The sequence below is a fragment of the Patiria miniata genome, unplaced genomic scaffold (assembly GCF_015706575.1).
Source record: "Patiria miniata isolate m_02_andy unplaced genomic scaffold, ASM1570657v1 HiC_scaffold_7, whole genome shotgun sequence".
In the NCBI taxonomy this organism is placed as follows: domain Eukaryota; kingdom Metazoa; phylum Echinodermata; class Asteroidea; order Valvatida; family Asterinidae; genus Patiria; species Patiria miniata.
In genome coordinates, this window is record NW_024037074.1 from 12,604,944 (window position 1) to 12,625,909 (window position 20,966).

Consider the following 20,966-nt stretch of genomic DNA (forward strand, 5'->3'; position numbering starts at 1 on the left):
TCCAGGACAGACTTAAAATCAATATTGTCGTATTGTACCAAGGCTCATGTCAGTATTTCTCATTGTGAAAATCCTCCTACAGCCTATGAAGAGAGCGACGTCTCAGACACCAGCCTCATCTCGACCTCCAACGGCCCCAGCCCGCTGCGCTACATGTACGACCCCGTAGAGGAGGAACGACAGAGCCAAGAACGAGCCAAACAAGAGGAGGCCCAGCGAGCCCAGGACAGCGTCAAGCACCCAAAGCAGATCGAGCAGTTGCTGAAGGGCGTGGAGCAGATTACGGATTTCTGCCGGACTATGGATCCGCCGGGGAGAGAGGAGGAGGAAGGAAGGGGCGGAGCCGAGGAGAGAGAGGGGGAGGGGAGACTGATCGACGATGCGACCATCTTACTGCAGTCGGCACAGAAGCTACGGAAGGTATGCGGTGTCGAAATATTAAATCGAACTCTAATTTTTCTGCCAGAGACTTTGGAAAGAATGTAGTATCTAGACGCCACTTCAGCGGTTGTGTACAAAGTGTATGGAGAGTAAAGAACATTTTCTAAGTATTTCTTAACAAAATTTGAAATGTTTCCCAGTCCCAGATTCATGTCTTTTCAACATTTTTGCAATACTGACCTTTAGTGAGATGATATATGAAGAAAAAAGTGGCGTCATTCTTTCCGAGAACATTCTTTCCGAGACTTTCTTTACTCTGTCAAAATATGGGACTTTGCAATATCTCAATGCCAATTTTTTGTAACTCAACACAACTGAAGTAAAAATACTTGGGATTTGCAGTCCTGTATTTAACAAGATCAAGCAAAACCAGGTGGTGGATTTTAGCTGATTTTAAACGATTTCTTGCAATCAGTCTTGTATTCAACTGTATTCAACCGATTTTACTGTAAAACCCTTCAGTTTGAAAACAAATCGAATATGATTCCAAAGATTTAAGCCTAGCATTCTATCTAACCTTTGACCTGTGACCTTTGATTGTTATTCCCTCCAGGTCATCCTTGAGCTTCAAGACACAGAGAGAGCTTACGTCAAGGATCTCAACCTGCTGGTGACTCGGTACTTGGAGCCACTGCAGAGTGAGGCATTTCTCACTGCGGACGAGGTAAGTATTCATTTCCAATTTATATCTTTGTTTTAATTTTTGATTTATTCATAGGATAAGACCACGTCTGAAAAATAACAGATATGCTGATTTCAATACCTGCAGCCAATTTTGTGAAGCTGCGAAGCACAGAAATCTGCTAAGCATAGTAAATATATGCTCAGCATGAACTGGTTACCAACCAAAATGTCATGCAATGTGAACTGCCTGTGCTTCCTTCCGATTTCTGTAAGCAACACACAATCTGCTTACAGTTCCATGAAATTGCAGCGAGGCGATTTTTCACGTGACATTTTTAAGAAGCCCTCTTGTATTGTGTTTTATTTTGTGTTTTGTTTTGCGTAGATTGATGCTCTGTTTGGGAATATCAAGGAGATCATCAAGTTCCAGACTGTCTTCCTGAAGGGCATTGAGGACTCCACGGATGTTCCTGAATATGACAGTTTTTCCAACCCAGCCCAATTCAAGGTAAACCCCTAAATTGGAGGAGACAACTGACTTCTGGCTGTATTGTCCCGAGTTAGTGTCTAAGTCTCCTGAAACCAGAGTTGTAATCTAGACAGTCACAAGTCAAATCAGAAATCAATCACAAGTGATCACAAGTCAAATCACAAGTCAATTCACAAGTCATTTACAGGTGATCACAAGTCAAATCACAAGTCAATCACAAGTGATCACAAGTCAAATCACAAGTCAATCACAAGTGATCACAAGTCAAATCACAAGTCAATCACAAGTGATCACAAGTCAAATCACAAGTTAAATTAAAAGTCAAATCACAAGTCAATCACAAGTGATCACAAGTCAAATCACAAGTCAATCACAAGTGATCACAAGTCAAATCACAAGTCAATCACAAGTGATCACAAGTCAAATCACAAGTTAAATTAAAAGTTAAATCACAAGTCAACCACAAGTGATCACAAGTCAAATCACAAGTCAATCACAGTTAATCACAAGACAATCCTAAGTCAAATCACAAAAAGTAAATTCTCCCTTTAGGTCACAAACAACGGCAACAAAGAAATGCCTTTGTCACAGCCCATATTGAAAACTTGTGACTTGACTTGAGACTGGATGATGGACATGTGATTGACTCGTGATTGGCTTGTGATTGACATGTGATGGACATGTGATTGACATGTGATGGACATGTGATTGACATGTGATGGACATGTGATTGACATGTGATGACTTGTGTTTGACATGTGATGGACTTGTGCTTGACACGTGATGGACTTGTGTTAGACATTTGATGGGACTTGTGTTTGACATGTGATGGACTTGCAGTGGACTTGTGATGGACTCGTTTACAACACTGCCTTAAACTGAATCAGGAGACAAGGCCTTGCAAAGGTTTCAAAAACCTCACAGAACATTCTTTCCACAATTACATCTCCATCTTTACTCCCTTTTCCTCCTCAGCGCATCCTATTCTCCCTGGGTGGGGCTTTCCTCTACTACATGGACCACTTCAAGCTCTACAGCTCCTTCTGCGCCTGTCACTCCCGCTCCCAGAAGATCCTGGACCCGGCTCGGGGCAACAAGGCACTGATGGAGTTCCTTGAAGCCAGGAACCCCAAGAATCAACACTCCTCGTCCCTTGCATCTTACCTCATCAAGCCCATACAGGTAGGACAATTTGATCCACGTCCAAAAGGAAGGGAAGACAAATCTTCAAATCTCTTCAAATTAATTTGGAATTTTTTTTAATTCCTGAATTTTAAAAAATGTTTTGGCTTTATTTTTACGATATTCCAATTTGAAAATTTTGAGAATTAATTTCCATACCCAGTTGTCAACTCGATCCACGCACAAGCCTAAAAATCTCTTCAAATCTCCTTCCGTTAATTCTGAAAATTCTCAAAAGTTCCTGAATATTTAAGACTTGTTTTCCCTTTTTGCGTCTGAAGAAGTCTTTGCTAAGGACGAAATATATCCGGCCACTCAAATCTTTTGACCTTTTTTTATACAATATTTCAATTTGAAACTTTTGTACATCATGAAATTAATTATAGTTTCAAACACAGTTACCAACAAATTATTAGAAAAAATACATGCTCACTAATTTTAAATATAATCAATATCTTTAGTGGCCAGCATCTTAGTATTCCCTCCTCTGTTTTGTTGTGAAATTTACTTCCTCTCACAATGCCACGAGCAAATCAGCTTTTCACACAGTATGGGTTGTCAATTTACTTTGTGAGTTTATTCTTAATCCCCATAATCTCTCTAATCCGCAGCGTGTCTTGAAGTACCCCTTACTCCTCCACGAGATGCGAAGTCAGCTGGACAACAACAGTGAGGAGCACTACCACCTGTCTCAAGCCCATAAAGGCATGAGCCAGGTCGCGGGTCACATCAACGACATGATGCGAGTACACGAGGAGTATGGCGACGTCTTCGATGGACTGGTGTCTGAGCAATACCACGTCAAGAAGGAGGTAACGCCGCAGTGGTCTTCGAAAAGATTCCATTCCAGAAAAAGATTGTGAAAAAAAAAACATGTGAAAGTTTACTTTGAACCAATATTAAGGCAATTACGAAATAATAAGGCAATAATTCCAGCATTATGAAAGGAATTGTAATGTATTTGATGGAGCGAATTAACCATGATATCTAATTAATGATTCAGAGAAATGATCCACAACTCCTAGTCTGTAATCTCCTTGACCATTACTAGATGATGGATGGATAAGATTTGAAACATACATTTTCAGGTTTATTCACTGAGCTGTCAAAATCTCTGTCACAGACAATACAAAACGCTAGAATTGTTCACTAACAAATTGACTGGAGCGGAATTTGAACCCGCAACCTCGAGAATATCGTACCTGTGCTCCACCAACTTAGCCAATTTTATTAAAATCAGATGCTGGAGATTGTCCAGAGACCACAAATTTACAGAAATATTTTTCAACTTTGAGATTCCTCAAAAAGTTTTCAAACCTAAAGTCTTAAGATGACTCATGTCTATGCCCTTTGAAAAAAAACCTCAAATTATCCATTGTTTTTGGTCACTTTACAGCTGTGAAATGTTTCCTAATATCCTTCTTTTTGTTGTAATTTTGGATTGAAATGTAGATAATTTTGGGTGCAATGGGGACATGTGGTATATGCTGCTGTTTGCTTTCTGAGCAACCCCCTCCAACAAAAAAAATCCCCTACTCAAGCAATCCAATTTCCCCCTCATTTTAAAACATTAATGGTCAACGGTTTAACAGGCATTTTTGCAACATGTTGGTCTCTCATACCCTTCCCTGCTCCTTGTTTTCTGAAATCATTATACATTTTAAAAAATATTTTTTCCATTTTGTAAAAAAAAAAAAAAAGTGTTGCAAATTTCATTGCTAAAATGGACCCTTCCTGCCTGTCACTCAAACAGTGCGCATTGACCAATTAAATCACGGCATTTGGTCAGGTGACCACAGTATCCCAATCAGGAGCATTTTGAGGAATTTACATAAAACCAAAGGTGGGCGGGGCTTATGGTTAAATCTGGAACAGTCCATTTTCATCACCCATTAGAATATAATTTCTAATCAGAAAAACATGTATCTCTTCATTGCATCCATTTTTTTTATATCATTGATGACATGATTGGGTTGATTTCATTCCTCCCTTGTGTTTCTTACCGTCGATTTGTTCTGCTTTTTTTGCTCCCTGCTTTTCTCCTTTTTTTCCTCTCCTTCAAAATGGCCGCTCTCAGCTGGTGGGAACCAAGGTACAGTGCTTACACCCGGGGCTCAATTTCTTTGCCCTTTTTGTCTCTTTTTTCTTTGTCTTTCTTGTTTAGTTACGTTTTTTTGTTTTTTTTTACAGTTGTAGACTCTTGCTTTATGATGAACTTTTGATGAAGACGAAAATTGTGAAATCCGTTTATAGTAGTGTGGATATTATTTTTTTGGTTTACTTCTTTAAAAACAGTGTCAAACCCAAAGTTTTCCCCAGGTTGAGTAAGAAATAAAGAAAAATTATCTATTAAGTCTTGGATTTAAGTATAAAGTCAATAATTGCTCAGATTTCCCATTCTGGGATTTGTGATTTAGTGGAACTTTTACATCTTTCATAGAGCAAGAGTTTACACCTTTTTCAAAGATTCCGTCCAGAATTATTAACATTTGAAAATATTAATAGAAAATGTTAGTTTAAGAAAGTTTTAAAAGCTAACAAATTTATAAAAATTATTTTCTCATGCCATATGACATGAACTGTCAAGTAGTAATTAAGTTGTCTTTTATAATTTTTTACAGCAGACAGCTCAAATCATTGAAATAAAATTTCAAATATTTAAATGTTAATAATTTTTGGACATCACTCAGCACTTTTTCATTTCTTGCTTTAACATCCATCCGCCACTCGCACTATTTCACCTCACGCTCACATCAAAACTCACCCTCAAACTTCGCAAAAATAAGGGCCGTCCAAAACTGTCACCATTTTTGATAAACTAAACATGCTATCGTTAAATGACGTGGCTATGCAATTGAGATTATGTGATCGAGAAGATAAAATTGAAGATGACATAGTTCTCCTGATAAAAAGGAAACAATGGACAGTTTTGGACGGCAATTTGATAAACTAACAGCGAAACTTATTTTACTGCCTCGCTATGGAAGTCGTTGTTACCACAGCTAGTCTTGCGACTTCACAATGCACACAAGGTGCGTCTTTCACCGACTCCACTATCCACCTTAACTATGCATTCACAGAGAAATTCACGATGACTAAGTTTAGAAAAAACTTGGCTTAAATTTGTCTGAAAATTAAGTTAGAAACTCAATTTTAATGCTAATACAGTGAAATCTGGATAAGTCCAAACCTGTTAACTGAAAAACCCTTTTAACTCAAAGTAAGAAGTTATTCCCATGAATTGTTATTGAAAAGAAAATTCATTGGATAACTCAAAACTCTGTTTAACTTAAAATTTGAGCCAATTCCCCTGAGCTTTGACTTATCAAGATTTCACTGTAGTTGCTTTGCATTTGCTAAAAGTCAAGAAGAAATGGGAAATTTTAAATCAATCTTTCAAAAAAAAGAAATTTGTTTTTGAACACCTTGCAAATGCAACTGGAGAAATTAATTTTCCTTTATTTGTATTTGGCCTCGTAGAATTTACTGTTATCAAAATATAAATAAAAAGCTTTTTCTTGTGTTATTAATAATGATAATAATAATGATAATAGTGCCATATATCCAGTACACTAATCACAAGCATAACTGTTAATTTCTCAATATTTATGAACGTTAATACTTTAAAACAACTTAGCGTGCACAACGCAAGAAATGAAAAATGTGCTCCAGAAATCTGTCTCTATTTTTTTCCCCTGTTTATATGCACCAATTGATTTTCTTGTTTAGTTTGCACAGTTTTCCTAGCTGCTACTTTGTGTTAATTTTTGTTGAATTGTTCAAAATAGTTTTAAAAATATTTTCCCAACGAGCGAAAAGAGATTACTTAAACAGTTCACCGAACCTTGAAACAAAGAGGTTTAACATGAATGTTTCTTTGTCAATGTAAAAGCTGTGTGTATTGTGTTAATGGTTTTTGTTTCGGTTCGTGTGTGTCAGTAACCTTGTCATGTGACTAATTCAGTTTCTGTTCCATTGTTCCAAAGTGCAGACATTGGAGACAAGATGGCAAGGTCAATTGATAGACTTGTATCAGTCCCACATGTACCAGTTAATTTGTCCATCTTGTGCTTGGATTTGCACTTAAGTTGAATGTGATCACTAGTGGTTGATGTATTTGTCGCTGGTTTAACCACGATTTGGCATTCTTCCCTAGGTTGCAGATTTAGCGATGGACGACCTGGTTCTGTACAACAGCGCCCTCTGGCTGAACAGCCAGGACGACCTGGGAAAGGTCAAGCGAGGCAAGGATCCAGAGGTCATCGTATTTGGTGAGGTCACAACCATTCTGACCTTTTCCTAAGCCAGAAAAGCTAAGCGTAATTCCATTTGTCCTACCATGGAAAGTCTATAGGCCCAATTTCATAAACTGCTTATCAGAAAATATCGCTTAGCAGATTTACTCCCTTAGCAAAAAATTGCTAAACACAGAAAAGTTGTGCTAAACAAAAGCTGGATAAACAGCCAAAATACCTTGCCGTGTTTGTTTCTTGTTTCTTGATCTCTGCTAAATTTTGCTCAACTAGTAATTTTGCTATTAACGTAATATTTTCTAAATGAGACTTTCAGTATATTTTCTACTTTATGTCTCCATGAAGGTTAGCCTAACAGAGGATATATATAGCCCTCCATTTTCTTGATTTTGGGTTGCCGGGCTATACAATTATTTCCTAAGATTTTTGTACTTCGGGCCACCCAAAATATGCCAATCATGGCTATCATTGTAGAAATGACTATCCTCAGTATTCCACATTTCATTTCAGTTGCTAGTTCACCATTCCAGATTGTAATAATCCATTTGTTGATCGCCTTGTCTGTCTGTCTGTCTGTCTGTCTGTCCAGTTTTTCGGCCGGCTGTGGTCATCATCTGCAAGGAGAAGACCAAGAAGAATCGCAAGTCATCCATGAAGGGCAACAGCCAGCTGACGGAGGACGTCATCCGCTTCAAGTGGATGATACCGGTATCCACAATGCAGGTCAAGGACGCTAGCATTAATGGTAGGTCGGCGGATGGGGCACAGAGGTCTCAAAAGTGAAGATCTCAAATGAGCACTTATGTAGTATTTTTGTAGCAGATGATCCGGGAAGCATAGCACTTCTAAGATGCTATTTGACCCTTAGACCTGTCAAATTGACAAAATAAGCAACAGGTACCAAATAACATGTCGCGGTAGAATCACGTCAGTGCCAATCAACCTGTCGCAGTAGAATCGCGTCAACGACTCTTGTGATATTTTGTCCAATTACATGATAAACAAACGGACGCGGAATGCGCAAAATCTGAGACAAACAAAATTTCATAGGGTTGTCTAAGGGGCGTGGCCAATTCGCAAACGGCGCTAGTTCAATTGCTAGTGCATTGAGAAAGCAATTGTTGTAAACTACCTTGCTAGGGGACGCAAGAACCAGGAGCCTTAGGCTGGGCTTAAAATGACATTGTAGTGAACGTTTCTGGAAAAACGAGGTTAACACCGATCCACTGGATGTCTCAGCAATCCCATTCTAAAGCGGAATTCTCCGAACTCAGAAAAAGTCGGGGGATTTCGGAGGGAGGGGGCAGTTTATTTGAAGATTGTCTAAACTGCATTGATTGAGAGCAATCGTTTGTTTTTGTTGTACAGATTCTGACTACCTAAGCCTGTGGGAATTGTCGCACACCAAGAGTGAAGGGAAGTCAGAGAAGTTCTTCCAGTTCTCCTGCAGGTACGAATTATAAGGCACCTAGGGACTCCTTCAGATTAGTTTTTATAATAATATTAAAGTCTTAAATTTATAATTTTCACGTGAAATATTTGCCCGAAACATTTTACAAAGTTAATAATTCGGATAACAGATGTTGTGAATCTACAAATTAAAAATATCTGTGAGGATTTATTTGAAAATTTAGTCACATATGTTGACTCATATTCAAGGACACCATGTTGATTCAGAAGATTTCTTTTGGGGTATTTAATATTGCAGTACGTCCGAGTTGAAGTCACTCTTCGTCAAGACCATCAAGCAGATCATCCGGGACCACAAGTACAACAAGAACACCACCACGAGCGGAAAGTTCACCCTGGGCCGGCCCAAGAACTACACCCCGTTCAGCGGCAAGCGCTTCGAGGGCTTGTCCCAGCCCAAGCGAACCTTGCGCAAGTCCCTCCAGCTCGGTGAGTCCGGCCGCACGGAGGGCTCGCAGTGCAGTGAGGAACACTCCAGTGGCAGTGGCTCCATGAAGGGGGACCGGTCGGAAGGGGACCAGTTTGACTCCTTGGAGACAGACTCCAACAGCACGGGGAAAGGCGTCCGGATCATCAAGCGACGGTCAAGTTTGGACTCCGGGATGCATTCAAACGATTCGAACTCCCTAACGGGGAGCAATCGCGATAGCGACCCGCTCAACACTAACGTTAATAACAACGTCCAACGGATGATCTCGGAGGACGATTCGGCCATCGGCTCGCCGAGTTGCCCTTTGACCCCAATGAGCGAGGAAGGTGATTGGACGGCTCTCAACAATCCTTCACCAGCCGTGCTGTCTCACCAAGAAATACGAGAACGTCTTGCCATGATGGAGCTGTCCGTTGCCAGTAGTGACGACACGCCAAAGAGCCCCGAGTCAGACATCGCGAGTGCTAACCGAACTCTAAACATGAGCGGGGGCGCCGTTTCAGCGCCGACCCAAAACCGGAGGCATAAGACGAGCCAGCGGGGATCGCTGTACGACAACATGAGGTGCGACTCAGTCGAAGAAGAAGATGAAGAATTGAAAGACGCGACAGACACAAATTCCAATTTTGTTACAGAGATTCCGGGCTCCTGCATCAATTAACAAATGTATGATGGTGTAATAGTTTAAATTTATAGCAAATAACTGTCCTCAGTTTTCCTCATGAGGGCGCCCTTCCATTTTAAGACTTTTTGAGGCACTCAAAAGCAATTCCAAAATGTTTCACAACTTAAGTAAAAAAATTTATACCGAATACTTGCTTTACAAAAAAGGTTACTAGTGGATCGTTTTCAAAGAGACAACTTTTAACAAAGCAAAACCCAATTGGAAAAAAATACCTAGGAGAGACAAAGTTGGTAGACAGCAAAACTGGTAATCAGTGTATCCTGCAACGCTTTGGTTGACTGTACAGTGTGTAAAGAAGTGTAAATACGAAAAAAGTGTACGGAAAAAAGCTCTCCCTGAAAGTCCACAAAGGGAGCCCTTGTACATCTGCTGGACGTTTTGTAAAAATGCTTTAGAAAAAGATTATCAAACAGAAATACAATTTGTCAGTATTTTTCAAGCATTTAAATTGTACATTATTATCTTGATTTTGGAAAACTTTCCATTTTGCTGTGCAAAAAAGAAGAAGAGAAAACATATAGTAAAATCAAAACAATATGAACAATATTTTATGCTCGGGAAGATCCTATAGAATTGTAAGATTTATTTTCAAACAAATAAAGCAATCATGAAATTGGATTGTGCCTTAATGTCAGTGCTTGAAGAAAGAGGCATATCAGACAAAAATTGTATAGAATATCAGTATTTTGTGAATCTATTTAGTAATATTGCAAGAAAATATGAGGATGGCAATAAAATGAGAATAAAACAATTTTTTTATACCAAATTAATAATTGCCTTAATTGCTATAACCAGGGATGTGAAGGATGATACAAGAACAACGAAAACATTTTTTAAAGATAATTTGCAATGTTCCTGAAGTGTCTTGGTCATAAATTTACACCTGAATATAAACCTTGACAGTGCAGTACGATATTGCAAGTATTTTAACAGAAGCCAATTCCTAATTGTGCCCACAATGTGTGAAATAATCTCATTTTGTAATTTTTTCTATAAAATGCGATTATAATTATAGATTTGTTGGAAATATCACTATGTAAAACCACAAAAAAAAATTATGGAATGGTGTACAAATTTTCACTTAATCTTTTACAAAATTATGGAAAGCTTACTATCAACAATCATGTTTTTACTCCTTGTTTTTTAAACGGCAAGTTTTTAATATTGCTCACATTTTTATCTATATGAAAGGCCTATACAGGGTAAACTTTACACAGAAATTTGTACAAACTGTCAATTTCTAAGGCACTTTTTCATGAATTGTGTTCAAATGTACTCAGTTTGTGCCTGTAAATTTTTTAAGTAAAATGGTCCCAAAAGAAGACTCATAATTTTTTACAAATGCGACAAAAGTATAAAAATGCTGAAAATTGTTACGATGGTTCCAAGTCTTTTGTTCATTGATCTCCAACTCTATTTTGTGTTTTTTTACAGACCCTTTTTGAAACCAAATACGGCCATATTTTAAAAAGGAAATTTTGGCAGTTGTATGGGTCGTGCAATACCCATTAAGCAAACTTGAGTTTCCATGTAGAAATCTGCTGACCTAATATTTGGCTAAATATAATTTTCTTCTGTACAAACTTATAAATATGTTAAAAAGGAAATATATAGTTATGTTGCAGTTCGGTTTGCAATTTTGTGGAATTATTTTCTCCCTTTTTTGTGAGAGTGTGAGTTGTTTTGATATTGAAAATGTGCTAATAGAAACTTGCTCTTTCAGTTTTTCAGTTTTCTTGTCCTAGTCAGCGAACATTTCTGATTATAATTGTTTCATGTTGTAAATTATGAAGTAATTATGTGGTTTCGTTTTATTTATGAAAAATTTGATTAATGTATCAGTTACTTTAGAGAACCCCTGTTCTTTCTTTTTTCTGGAGTATCTTGTCCATTTGAGGTTTATTTTTGATAAAGTTTTGAAGGAATATTTGCCTTTCTGAGTCATTTTAATCACAATATGCAGACCTACAGTCGATAAAATATCAGAAAACTAACCCTGAACAAAACCCTTAACATGAGCACAACAAAAACAAAGTAATGGTTTTATCTGTTTTGTTTTATCACTGTATTTCATCCTCTATTATAGCAATTGACTTATCTTTTGTGAAAAGCAATACTTTTTAATGTACAGAATTGAAATGAACAATGCAACATTGATACTAAATTGGAAGTTTTTCTTATTATTAAAACGAGCTTACATAAAATCATGTAAAGCCATAAATCATGAATTTAAACAGTAATTTGGAAACGGCCCCAAAGCCAAAAAACAAAATATTTTTTCAAATTTTTACAAATTTTCTTTTGACACATTTTGTGATAAGTTTGACAGAAAAACGTTCCGCATTGCATCCGTTTTATAGGGGAAAAGAGTTATTTCGCAAGATTTCCCCTTCATGATTTGGCCCTTATTATTGAAAAATGTGTCTGAGATACTTTTGGTTCACTTAAAACAGCAATATCTCTCTTTTCTTATCAATAAAGTGTAATGTAGATAATATTTTAAGTCAAATACTGTCTTTCAGACTGAAGTAATTTAAGTACGCAGTGCCTCCAACCTTTGTTTTGCAATTATTAAATTGGAAAAACAATTTCAATGAGTTGTCTCTTTTTGGTTTCTCTTTGGCGTTCAGCTAGTCTTAATTTCCCAATATTGAGTGGTAATAGTACCGGTGTCATATGAATCAGTCTCGTATGAAAATCGGACTTTTATTGGTTAAACCCTCTCACGTGACCGGCCCCTCTCCTAATTATCTATGCATGAGCATGCGCAATACCACCAATGAGTCCATATTTCATAAAACCAAAATTCATGCTACACCGGCACATCGCAAGAAAAAACGCTTGTGGTTTTTACCGATGTGGGGTGTGGGGGAGGGGGGGGGGTTGCTTGTCTGGGGGGGGGGGGGCTGTCAGTGGAAGTTGTCACACGCCCCGCCCCCAGATCAGTTGTACGCCCACAAAATTGTATTGTCCCGTAAACAATTAGCTCCATTTACAGTCCAGGGTATTAAAGTCCAAGGTAAGAAGTGTGTATATTGGCTGTTGTATCAGATTAAAAATAGCAATGTCACGAACTGTGGCCATATAAGTTCCGAAAAACGTGCCCCCCCCCCCCCCAAAAAAAGTCATGTGAGAGAGAAAAGTTTGCTCAACTTTCCCAGGACACGGTTTTATGAAAACGTTACAGCACCAAAACAGCGTATATGGTATCGCTCTTGTAAAAACGAGGTTGAAAAGCTCGAAGGTAGTCTGGTACCTTTTATACGTCCCGTAAATAATTCGTAGATCGTTTATAGATTAAGGAAACCATACAGACGTATGCAAAAGTTGTTTTACGTGTAAAACTGAGATGTGACGTTAGTTTATCCGGAAGTTTTCCTTCTTTTTGTTTTGATGTGGGAACGACTTTGCTGCCTCATGACTGTGAAGTCACAAACTTTGCCCCTTTGACTGCAAATATCGAGTTTTGTTGAGGTTATTGGTGCTATTTGCAGCATTTGTCATTTTGTGTAAGAGGTGAGAACTGAGATTGAGCACCAGAGCTCGGTAGACAATAGTTGCAGTACTACCGTAACGATAGAAAATGGGAAATGCGTTACGGCTGCCGTAACGATAGCTACTCCTAGAACTATGAGGCTCCGCGTGAGCGGAGCCTCATAGATCAAGAAGCCCGCAAAATTGCCTGCAGCACAAAACACGAATAAAGTACAAAAACGTCCATCAAAATGCAGCCAATTCACACAGAACCGCTGCACAGTTTGCCCCTATACTCCGTACTTTATCTCTTGACATACTCACGTATCTTGTGCGGAACTACCATGGGTGGATTCTGTCGGTTTTTAGGCCAAAATGATGAAAAATATGCCCTTTCCGCACTGAGCCAACCTGACACTTGAAACGTGCACGCATATGATCGAGCGATGATTTTCGGTTCGCTCGGAGCGCGCCGCGGGGGGTACGGTACAAGCGAAATGATAGTATGTGCATGCGTACAAGTGCATGTACCGTACCCCCCGCGGCGCGCTCCGAGCGAACCGAAAATCATCGCTCGATCATATGCGTGCACGTTTCAAGTGTCAAGTTGGCTCAGTGCGGAAAGGGCATATTTTTCATCATTTTGGCCTAAAAACCGACAGAATCCACCCATGTTAGTTCCGCACAAGATACGTGAGTATGTCAAGAGATAAAGTACGGAGTATAGGGGCAAACTGTGCAGCGGTTCTGTGTGAAATGGCTGCATATTGATGGACGTTTTTGTACTTTATTAGTGTTTTGTGCTGCAGGCAATTTTGCGGGCTTCTTGATCTATGAGGCTCCGCTCACGCGGAGCCTCATAGTTCTAGGAGTAAACGATAGCCACTGCGAAGTTTATTTAATACTGCCTTTTTGATCTGTTGATTAATTTTCAGGTTTAATTTTGCATCTTAAGTCTTATTAACTTGTCAGAACAGTGGGAGGAACATATTCATTGCACGACGTACACTTAAGCTCGTCTCAACGACCACTGACGACATGGAACAACTCGGTCAGAAGCTGGATTGTGTTTCTATCTCCTCCTTGCCGACATGGGACGACAAGGACAAGATTCCTGCCTACAACGTCGCGGAGGATGAGACCAGAACATCCAGATTTCCCTATGACCTCATACTGAACGAAAAAATTGTATTATGGTAAGCATTGTCATTGAGTTCAGCTGCACAGAAGTGCAACCCCAACCATGCTGAATCCGAGAAGGCCCACTAGTAGACTTTTCTGTTGAATTTTGCTGATTCAAGCAGTGAATAAAAGATATTTTGCTCTCATTGTTCACACATCAATAGCTGCTAGAATTGATTGGATTCAGCAGGGTCCTTACACAGGTTTAGCGGCAATGTTAAGTTAACCAGTGGAGGAGGTTAGGGTTTGTGACTCGTGATCAGAGGGTTAGGGGTTCAAATCCAGCTGCTGGCCATATGTTGTGTCCTTGGGCAGGCCACTTCACCCCACTTACCTCTCCCTACCCAGGAGTATAAATGGGTACCGGCATTAGCTGGGGAGTAACCTGCGATGGACTAGCATCCCATCCAGAATGGACATAAATATTCTCAGTTGTTTCAGGCCAAGGAAACCGGAGATAAATGCTGGCCGTCTTTTTCTCTTAAACTTAAGGTTAACTTGAGACCACTTTTCAGTTCAAATTATAAGCCAAAAACATCTCTCATGTAAGTTTCATAAAAAATGTTATGGTTTTTAAAATTTTCGAAATCAACAGGGAAGGTGATCCAACTGCCCTTGACGCAATGGGCCTCATTCACCCAACCAACGAGCACCTGAATGAAAATACGCCACTTACAGAAGCCATCCACAAGAAAGCCGGGCCAGACCTCCAAACAGAACTCATCAAAACAGTCCGATGTAAGAGTTTTTACGTTTCAGGACGGTTTCTTACAAAAGTTCTTTTGGAGTCAATTGACAACAGAGCGAAATTCATATTCATTTTTCAAATGCTTTAAAAATGTATTCTTCATTGCACATATTGTTAATCGATGTGTGTACCGGGTATATGTTGATATTTCTATAATCGATATTTTATCAATATCGCATAGGTTGCAGAACAGGTGAAGCCAAGCTGAGTAAAGGCTACAACTTGCCAGCCAGGTTTGTCATCCACACAGTTGGGCCCCGCTACAATATTCGATATCGCACAGCCGCAGAGAGCGCCCTGTACAATTGCTACCGAAATGCCTTGCTGCTTGCAAGGTATGTTGTTCCGGGTTCCTGTCAATAAACGTCTGACCTTTTTCCCCAATATTTTGTTTTATAATGCAAGATTGCTTTGTAAGGTAAAAATTTTGAAGTGGTATTCCAGTGTAACAGTAAGCAGTATATCGCAATTAATTTAATGAAATAATTTGTTTTTGAATACAGAGAGCATGAGCTTCGGACTTTAGCATTCTGTGCCATCAACTCAGTCAAGCGAGGCTACCCACCCGAAGAAGCCGCCCACATTGCAATCAGTAAGTCCAGCCCCTTTCCCAGACCCCTTCCCTACCCCTCGCCCAGAACCCTTCCCCGCTCCTCGCCTAGAACCCATCCCTGCCCCTTGCCCAAAACCCTTCCCCACCCCTTACCCCACTCCTAACCTCATGCCATCTGACATCCACCCCATCCACCCCAACATCCATTTCAACCAAACCCAATCCCAAAACCCCTCCCTTTCAAAATACTAACTCAGAAGTCTTCCACCCAATTCCTACCCCTCTGTACCCGTTGCCCATTCTCCACCCCACCCATACCCTACCCAAAGCCAACTCTATGCCCCCCCCCCTTTGGTCCCAACCTATCCTTCACCCAAGCCCCATACCCTAATCCCACCCAATAATCATGTGAAGTGTCCTGTGACTATTTGAGTTTAGATAAATAGATAAATTCCAATGCAATTTTCATTTTTTGCAGGAACCATCAGACGATTTCTCGAGAAACACGGCGAAATGTTTGAGAGAATAGTATTTGTCATTCGGGGAATAAACGAGGTGAGACTCCTTTTCGCAAATGGCAGAATATGACCAAAACTTGACTTTGAAATTGTACTTGATTTGTTTCATTTTTTCGTATTTTGAAATAATTTGTTTTCCAAAGGATTGTTATCAAGATCTTCTACCGCTCTACTTTCCCCGGAGTAAAACAGAAGAGCACTGGGCGTTGGACCTGATTCCAGCTAACATCGGTAACGAGGACGGGGAACCGGTCAACCCGGAGAGGAAGATCAGGATAACGGACGATCCTACCCGAAAAGAGTTAGGTGGGTTACCAGTGTCTAAGTGTCTGATCAGAACAAGCGATTTTATTTTGACATTGCTGTTTGGAGATCTGTTTGGAGATCTCTTACAAATACAAAAAAAATCGCGTCATTATAGAAGATTGTTTTAACCGGATGTCTTTAATCACCAGTCAACGGCAATGAGTCAGATCAGGAACTGGAAGTGGACGATGGTGACATCGGCAACCACGCCTTCGCCTCCATGCAGGCCGACCCAGACAAGACAAAGAAAGAGCTGGGAGTCACTAGACCCGTCCTCAGCCCCGAAGAAGAGAAAAAAAGAAGGTAAGAAGAAGAAATCTGCTAAGCTTAGAAAATATTCGCTTACCAAAATTAGGTTACCAGCCAAAATACCATGCAGTGTACCGTGGTTTCGACTGGTTCCCACCAGATTTTTTGTCCTTTTAAAAAAAAAAGTAATGTTTTTGCTTAGCTGCTCCGTGAAGTTTGGCCAATTTGTTGTGCATGCCTACAATCTGCAGGTTACAAATTTCGTTTTGGCATTTATCTGTGTCTTCCTCAGGTATGACCGGTTCTTAAGACAATCCCATACGGAGGACCTGTCGGACATTGCCGCCCATCGCTGCATCTACCAGACCGGGGTCGACATCTACGGCCGGCCAATCGTTGCCTTTGTCGCCAGAAACTTTCCTGCGACAGGAGTAGACCTGGAAAAGGTACTTTTGTACAAATGTGATGCACTCTGGCAAAATCCAAGTCTCGGCCATTATTCAAGAGGTTTATATTCTAAAAATCTAAGACTTCATCCACATTACTTAGCTATAATTATAATATAAACACTATACTCGATGCTCAGTACATTGCTAACTACAGTAATGCTCATGAAAGGCAAGACCCAACATTTGTCAAAACTCTGTCATTTTGTTGAAATTCAATTATTTGACATTATTTTATTGATTCATTCTTTTTTGCCTTGCAGGCATTCCTGTATTTTATCTATCTCCTAGACCCCATCGTCAACCAGGACTATGTTGTCGTCTACTTCCACACCCTCAGCACGGCCCAGAACCAGCCAGACCTCAAATGGCTGAGACAAGTCTACCACGCGGTGGACAAGCGATATCGCAAACACCTGAGGGCGTTCTACATTATCCATCCGACGTTCTGGTCGCGGGTAAGTCGCTGCACGGGAACGATAATCGTTTTAAAAAAAAGTCTGTCATGAGCAAATACGGCCTATCGGCCGGCGTTTCTGTATTTTTGGTTTTCTAGGCACCCTCTATTCCCCCTGGATGGGATGCCAGTCCATCGCAGGTTACTCCCCAGCTAATGCTGGTACCCAATTGTACTCCTGGGTAGAGAGAGGCAAGTGGGGGTGAAGTGGCTTGCCCAAGGACACAACATATGAGCAGCATCTGGATTCGAACCCCTGACCGGATGATCATGAATCACAAATCCTAATCACAATTTCAAAATTTCAAAATAAACTTTCTTTGTCTTTTCATCATATAATCACAACGTTTAATTTCAAAAACAGGTGAGATCAAGTCAATCTTATTTGGTGTTCTTTGTTATAATGTTCCCCTCCTGCAGTTGGTGACGTGGTACTTCACCACCTTCACAGCCTCCAGCATCAAGGACAAAGTCAAGAGCCTGAAGGGGGTGCATTATCTCTACAACACCATCCACCCAGATCAGCTGGACGTGCCGCCGTTCGTCTCCGATTACGACATGCAGGTAGGTTATCCCCTCCATGCGCTATAAATAGAGGGCGCTCTTTAAACCAACATTAGGATCATCGCAAGTAAAGGTGCATTGTTACTCTGAAAACGTGAATTGATGATTTTGAATTGAAGTGATTTGTGATTTCGTTCATGGCAGGGTTTTTAAAAGAAGCTTTAAAACTTTAATTGGGTGTGCTATGAAATATTGCTCCCTTCCAGATTAACGGCAACAGCTATTTCAATCCTGAAGAAGGCTCGGAGGTGGAGGGCTTGTGATCTAGAACACCATTACCCGTAACTATGGCAACAGAAGTGTAAGTTGTATGTAAGTGAAACAATCGACCATGTGCTGATATGAGGTGTTATTTAATGACAAATGAAATCGTCTCGTTTTGGTTGATTTCTTTTTTCTTTTTTTTAATATTTGTATAATTTAGGTTAATCTTCCGTTTAATTAAAATCGGTGCCAGATTTGTTGTGAAAAAAAGTGTACATTTAGGAACATGATTTGGCTTACCTAACCCAAAAAATCCAGTCCAAGTTGGATTGTGGTTTTTCAACCGCTAATTTTTGAGAGGGAAAAAAATTATTATTTTGTTTGGTTCACCGCTAGATAACTTCTGTTTCATGTTTTCAATCTTCGTGCGAAATGCATTGAAAATTTAATGGTTGTTTGCCGATTTGTGGACCGTTACTTTGGAAATTAATTTATTCTTAAGTTCTTCTTTTTTTTTACTCACCAGGCTGAATTTTCTAACTTTATTTGCTACGTTTTCAATTTTATAACAACTTGGATTTTGTTAAACAGTTTGGAATACAATTTCCAATGTTTTCTTAGTTCTTCAAATTGTAAAGCATGACTAACTCATGTAATTAATGTTGTTCTTTCTTGATTGTTTGTGTTAGTAGTTCTTGCATATAATAGTATGACAAAGTCATACCTACACATTTAAATTTTCTACTTGTCACTAAAAAATTTCAATTTTGTGAAAATGACTCATTTAAAAAGGAGTCCTTTTTTCATACATTTATACTCAAGATAAGAATATTTATCACAGAAATCATTTTGAAATCTTTCAAGTCTTCAGTAGCAAAATTTAGATGCTAATCTAACTTGAAAATCTTTGCAACCAAGCGGACACTTAAAATCAAATTATGTTTCCATGTGCTGGACACTGCGTAGTTAATCGCAAAGTTATAATTCACATTGTTATGAATACTGATATAAAACGAATTGCAGCTAGATATTTGCATAAATACATATATTCTAAGTCATAATGCTGTTAATGTGCATGGATCACAAGATAATCCAGTTTGTACTTCTTATGTTTCATTGTACAATTTCTATACGGTTGTTATTTGTATTTACAAAAAAGTGCCTCGAAGAATACCTAAAAACAAAAATTTAGCTATGTAATGAGTGAAGAGCGATATCTATCTACAAGGAAAATGAGGCCCCAAATATTTGGAAAATGTGTTTGTACAGTATTTCAAACGGCATGAAGTAAGTATAACATTTTTACCCGTAAAGAGAAAACTTAAAGCCCAACACAGCAGAGAGACAAATAAGCATAAGAATGGTATAAGAAAGCTCTTTTTAATTTGAGGTGTACAGAGAATTGATCAAATAACTTAAATTCTGACAAGTTTCAAGACACGTCTTTGTATTTAACAAGAAAGGGGCATATGTTGCCCAGGTTACCTGAGTAAGATATCTTACTTTGTAATTCTACGAAATTGATTCTTTGTTTAAGGGGACAAATTGTGCTTCTGAAGCCTTTAATGTTACGGCCATCTTGGTCTGGTACCTGGAATGGCACACCAAAATACACAGTGACCACAAGCTTCACATCAAAGGCACCAACCTTTTGTTCTAAGCTTCTGATTTAATTCACTGGCAGCAACGAATAGGGAGTGTACGTCCATATTTTCAGATTTTGTTTTCCTTGCGAAAAAGTGATTTAAAGTTAGTTTGAGTTCCTTAAAAACATAAATTTCGAAGAATTTAGCTCCCAGACCCCTCCCCTTTTTATCCTCGGATAAAAAAATTTGATGCTTTTGATGATGGAACTAATTATCATTGTATTGGAATATTTTGTGAAAAATTCCAATGTGAAACAAAGAATTGTCAAGAATTCTCTAACTTGATCCTTTTGTTGAAAAAATTCAGGATTAAATGTCCCACACATCAAGCCTGTCCGTTTTACCTTTTTTGTAGAACTTAAAAATGTCCATAAGTTGTATTGTATAGCTTTTTTTATCGGTGTTTGTGAGGAAGATGAAGCCCGCCCCCATTTTATGGCAAACGCTCAATCGTTTCAGCGCCCCCTCGCGGCCAATTACTCTCCATGTTTTTTGGCAAGCGTCCAAGGTACAGAACAAACGGTCTCACAGATCGGAAATTACCCTGTTAAATATTAACTTTTTATCATAAAAAAAACCATGTTGACAGCTAATTCATCAGTTTCTTGTTGACTCTGTATTTTCCGCCTGTTACATGGGACATTAAAAACGTATTATTGCACATTTGGTTTCTGTTTTTGTTTAGACGTTTGATTCTGTTTTCGAATTCTCATAAGTTGTCTCTGTGAAATATTAACATTTTGTCATCTAACAAAAAATTGTTGACAGCTAATCAGTTATAACTTGTTGACTAATTTTTTCCATGTTACGTGGGACATGGAAACTATTACATTTACCGGATGTTTAAATTTTGTTTTTGTTTAAACATAATTCTGTTTTCGAATTCTTAGATAATTTGTCCAAAAATGAATCAACAAACAACATGATCATGTTGCACCATGAACCATGGAGGAAGGAAAAGATACACGGAACAAAACTTTCCTGTTGAGCCAAATAATTGATGATTTCCAAAATTTCCTCTGACTAACGAAATCGATTTGTACA

General features: G+C 39.0%; 2 protein-coding genes across 9 annotated transcripts in view; both read left to right on the forward strand.

The window, feature by feature from the left end:
• The window catches only part of LOC119744353, a 56,981-nt gene extending 44,812 nt beyond the window's left edge, over nt 1–12,169 (forward strand). For all 4 annotated transcript variants that reach the window (XM_038220233.1, XM_038220232.1, XM_038220234.1 and 1 more), the window contains 10 exons: nt 83–420; nt 995–1,105; nt 1,451–1,573; nt 2,531–2,737; nt 3,349–3,549; nt 4,815–4,829; nt 6,894–7,008; nt 7,580–7,735; nt 8,359–8,440; nt 8,699–12,169. In XM_038220233.1, the coding sequence (XP_038076161.1) occupies nt 83–420; nt 995–1,105; nt 1,451–1,573; nt 2,531–2,737; nt 3,349–3,549; nt 4,815–4,829; nt 6,894–7,008; nt 7,580–7,735; nt 8,359–8,440; nt 8,699–9,551 (2,201 nt within the window). In that variant the 3' untranslated portion in view covers nt 9,552–12,169. The remainder of the gene's footprint in view (nt 1–82; nt 421–994; nt 1,106–1,450; nt 1,574–2,530; nt 2,738–3,348; nt 3,550–4,814; nt 4,830–6,893; nt 7,009–7,579; nt 7,736–8,358; nt 8,441–8,698) is intronic.
• A 708-nt stretch (nt 12,170–12,877) lies between these two features.
• On the forward strand, nt 12,878–20,590 carry LOC119746267 (protein GDAP2 homolog). 5 transcript variants are annotated; one of them, XM_038223104.1, is made up of 12 exons: nt 12,878–13,091; nt 13,985–14,245; nt 14,827–14,969; nt 15,161–15,314; nt 15,483–15,571; nt 16,011–16,087; nt 16,194–16,356; nt 16,506–16,659; nt 16,898–17,051; nt 17,315–17,509; nt 17,929–18,072; nt 18,279–20,590. In XM_038223104.1, the coding sequence occupies exons 2-12, from the start codon at nt 14,088–14,090 to the stop codon at nt 18,333–18,335; spliced, it is 1,488 nt and encodes a 495-aa protein (XP_038079032.1). In that variant the 5' UTR covers nt 12,878–13,091; nt 13,985–14,087; the 3' UTR covers nt 18,336–20,590. The 5 variants fall into 5 exon arrangements, with proteins under 5 accessions (XP_038079032.1, XP_038079034.1, XP_038079033.1 ...); XM_038223106.1 differs by having other exon boundaries at nt 14,005–14,245; XM_038223105.1 differs by having other exon boundaries at nt 14,022–14,245.
• Nucleotides 20,591–20,966: the final 376 nt, after the last annotated feature.

Excerpts from the sequence above, each read along its gene's own strand:
- LOC119746267 (XM_038223104.1), top strand. The coding sequence starts at position 14,088 with ATGGAACAACTCGGTCAGAAGCTGGATTGTGTTTCTATCTCCTCCTTG. Across the intron at positions 16,088-16,193 it reads TCATTCGGGGAATAAACGAG|GATTGTTATCAAGATCTTCT; the intron begins GTGAGACTCCTT and ends TGTTTTCCAAAG. Across the intron at positions 17,052-17,314 it reads CAGGAGTAGACCTGGAAAAG|GCATTCCTGTATTTTATCTA; the intron begins GTACTTTTGTAC and ends TTTGCCTTGCAG.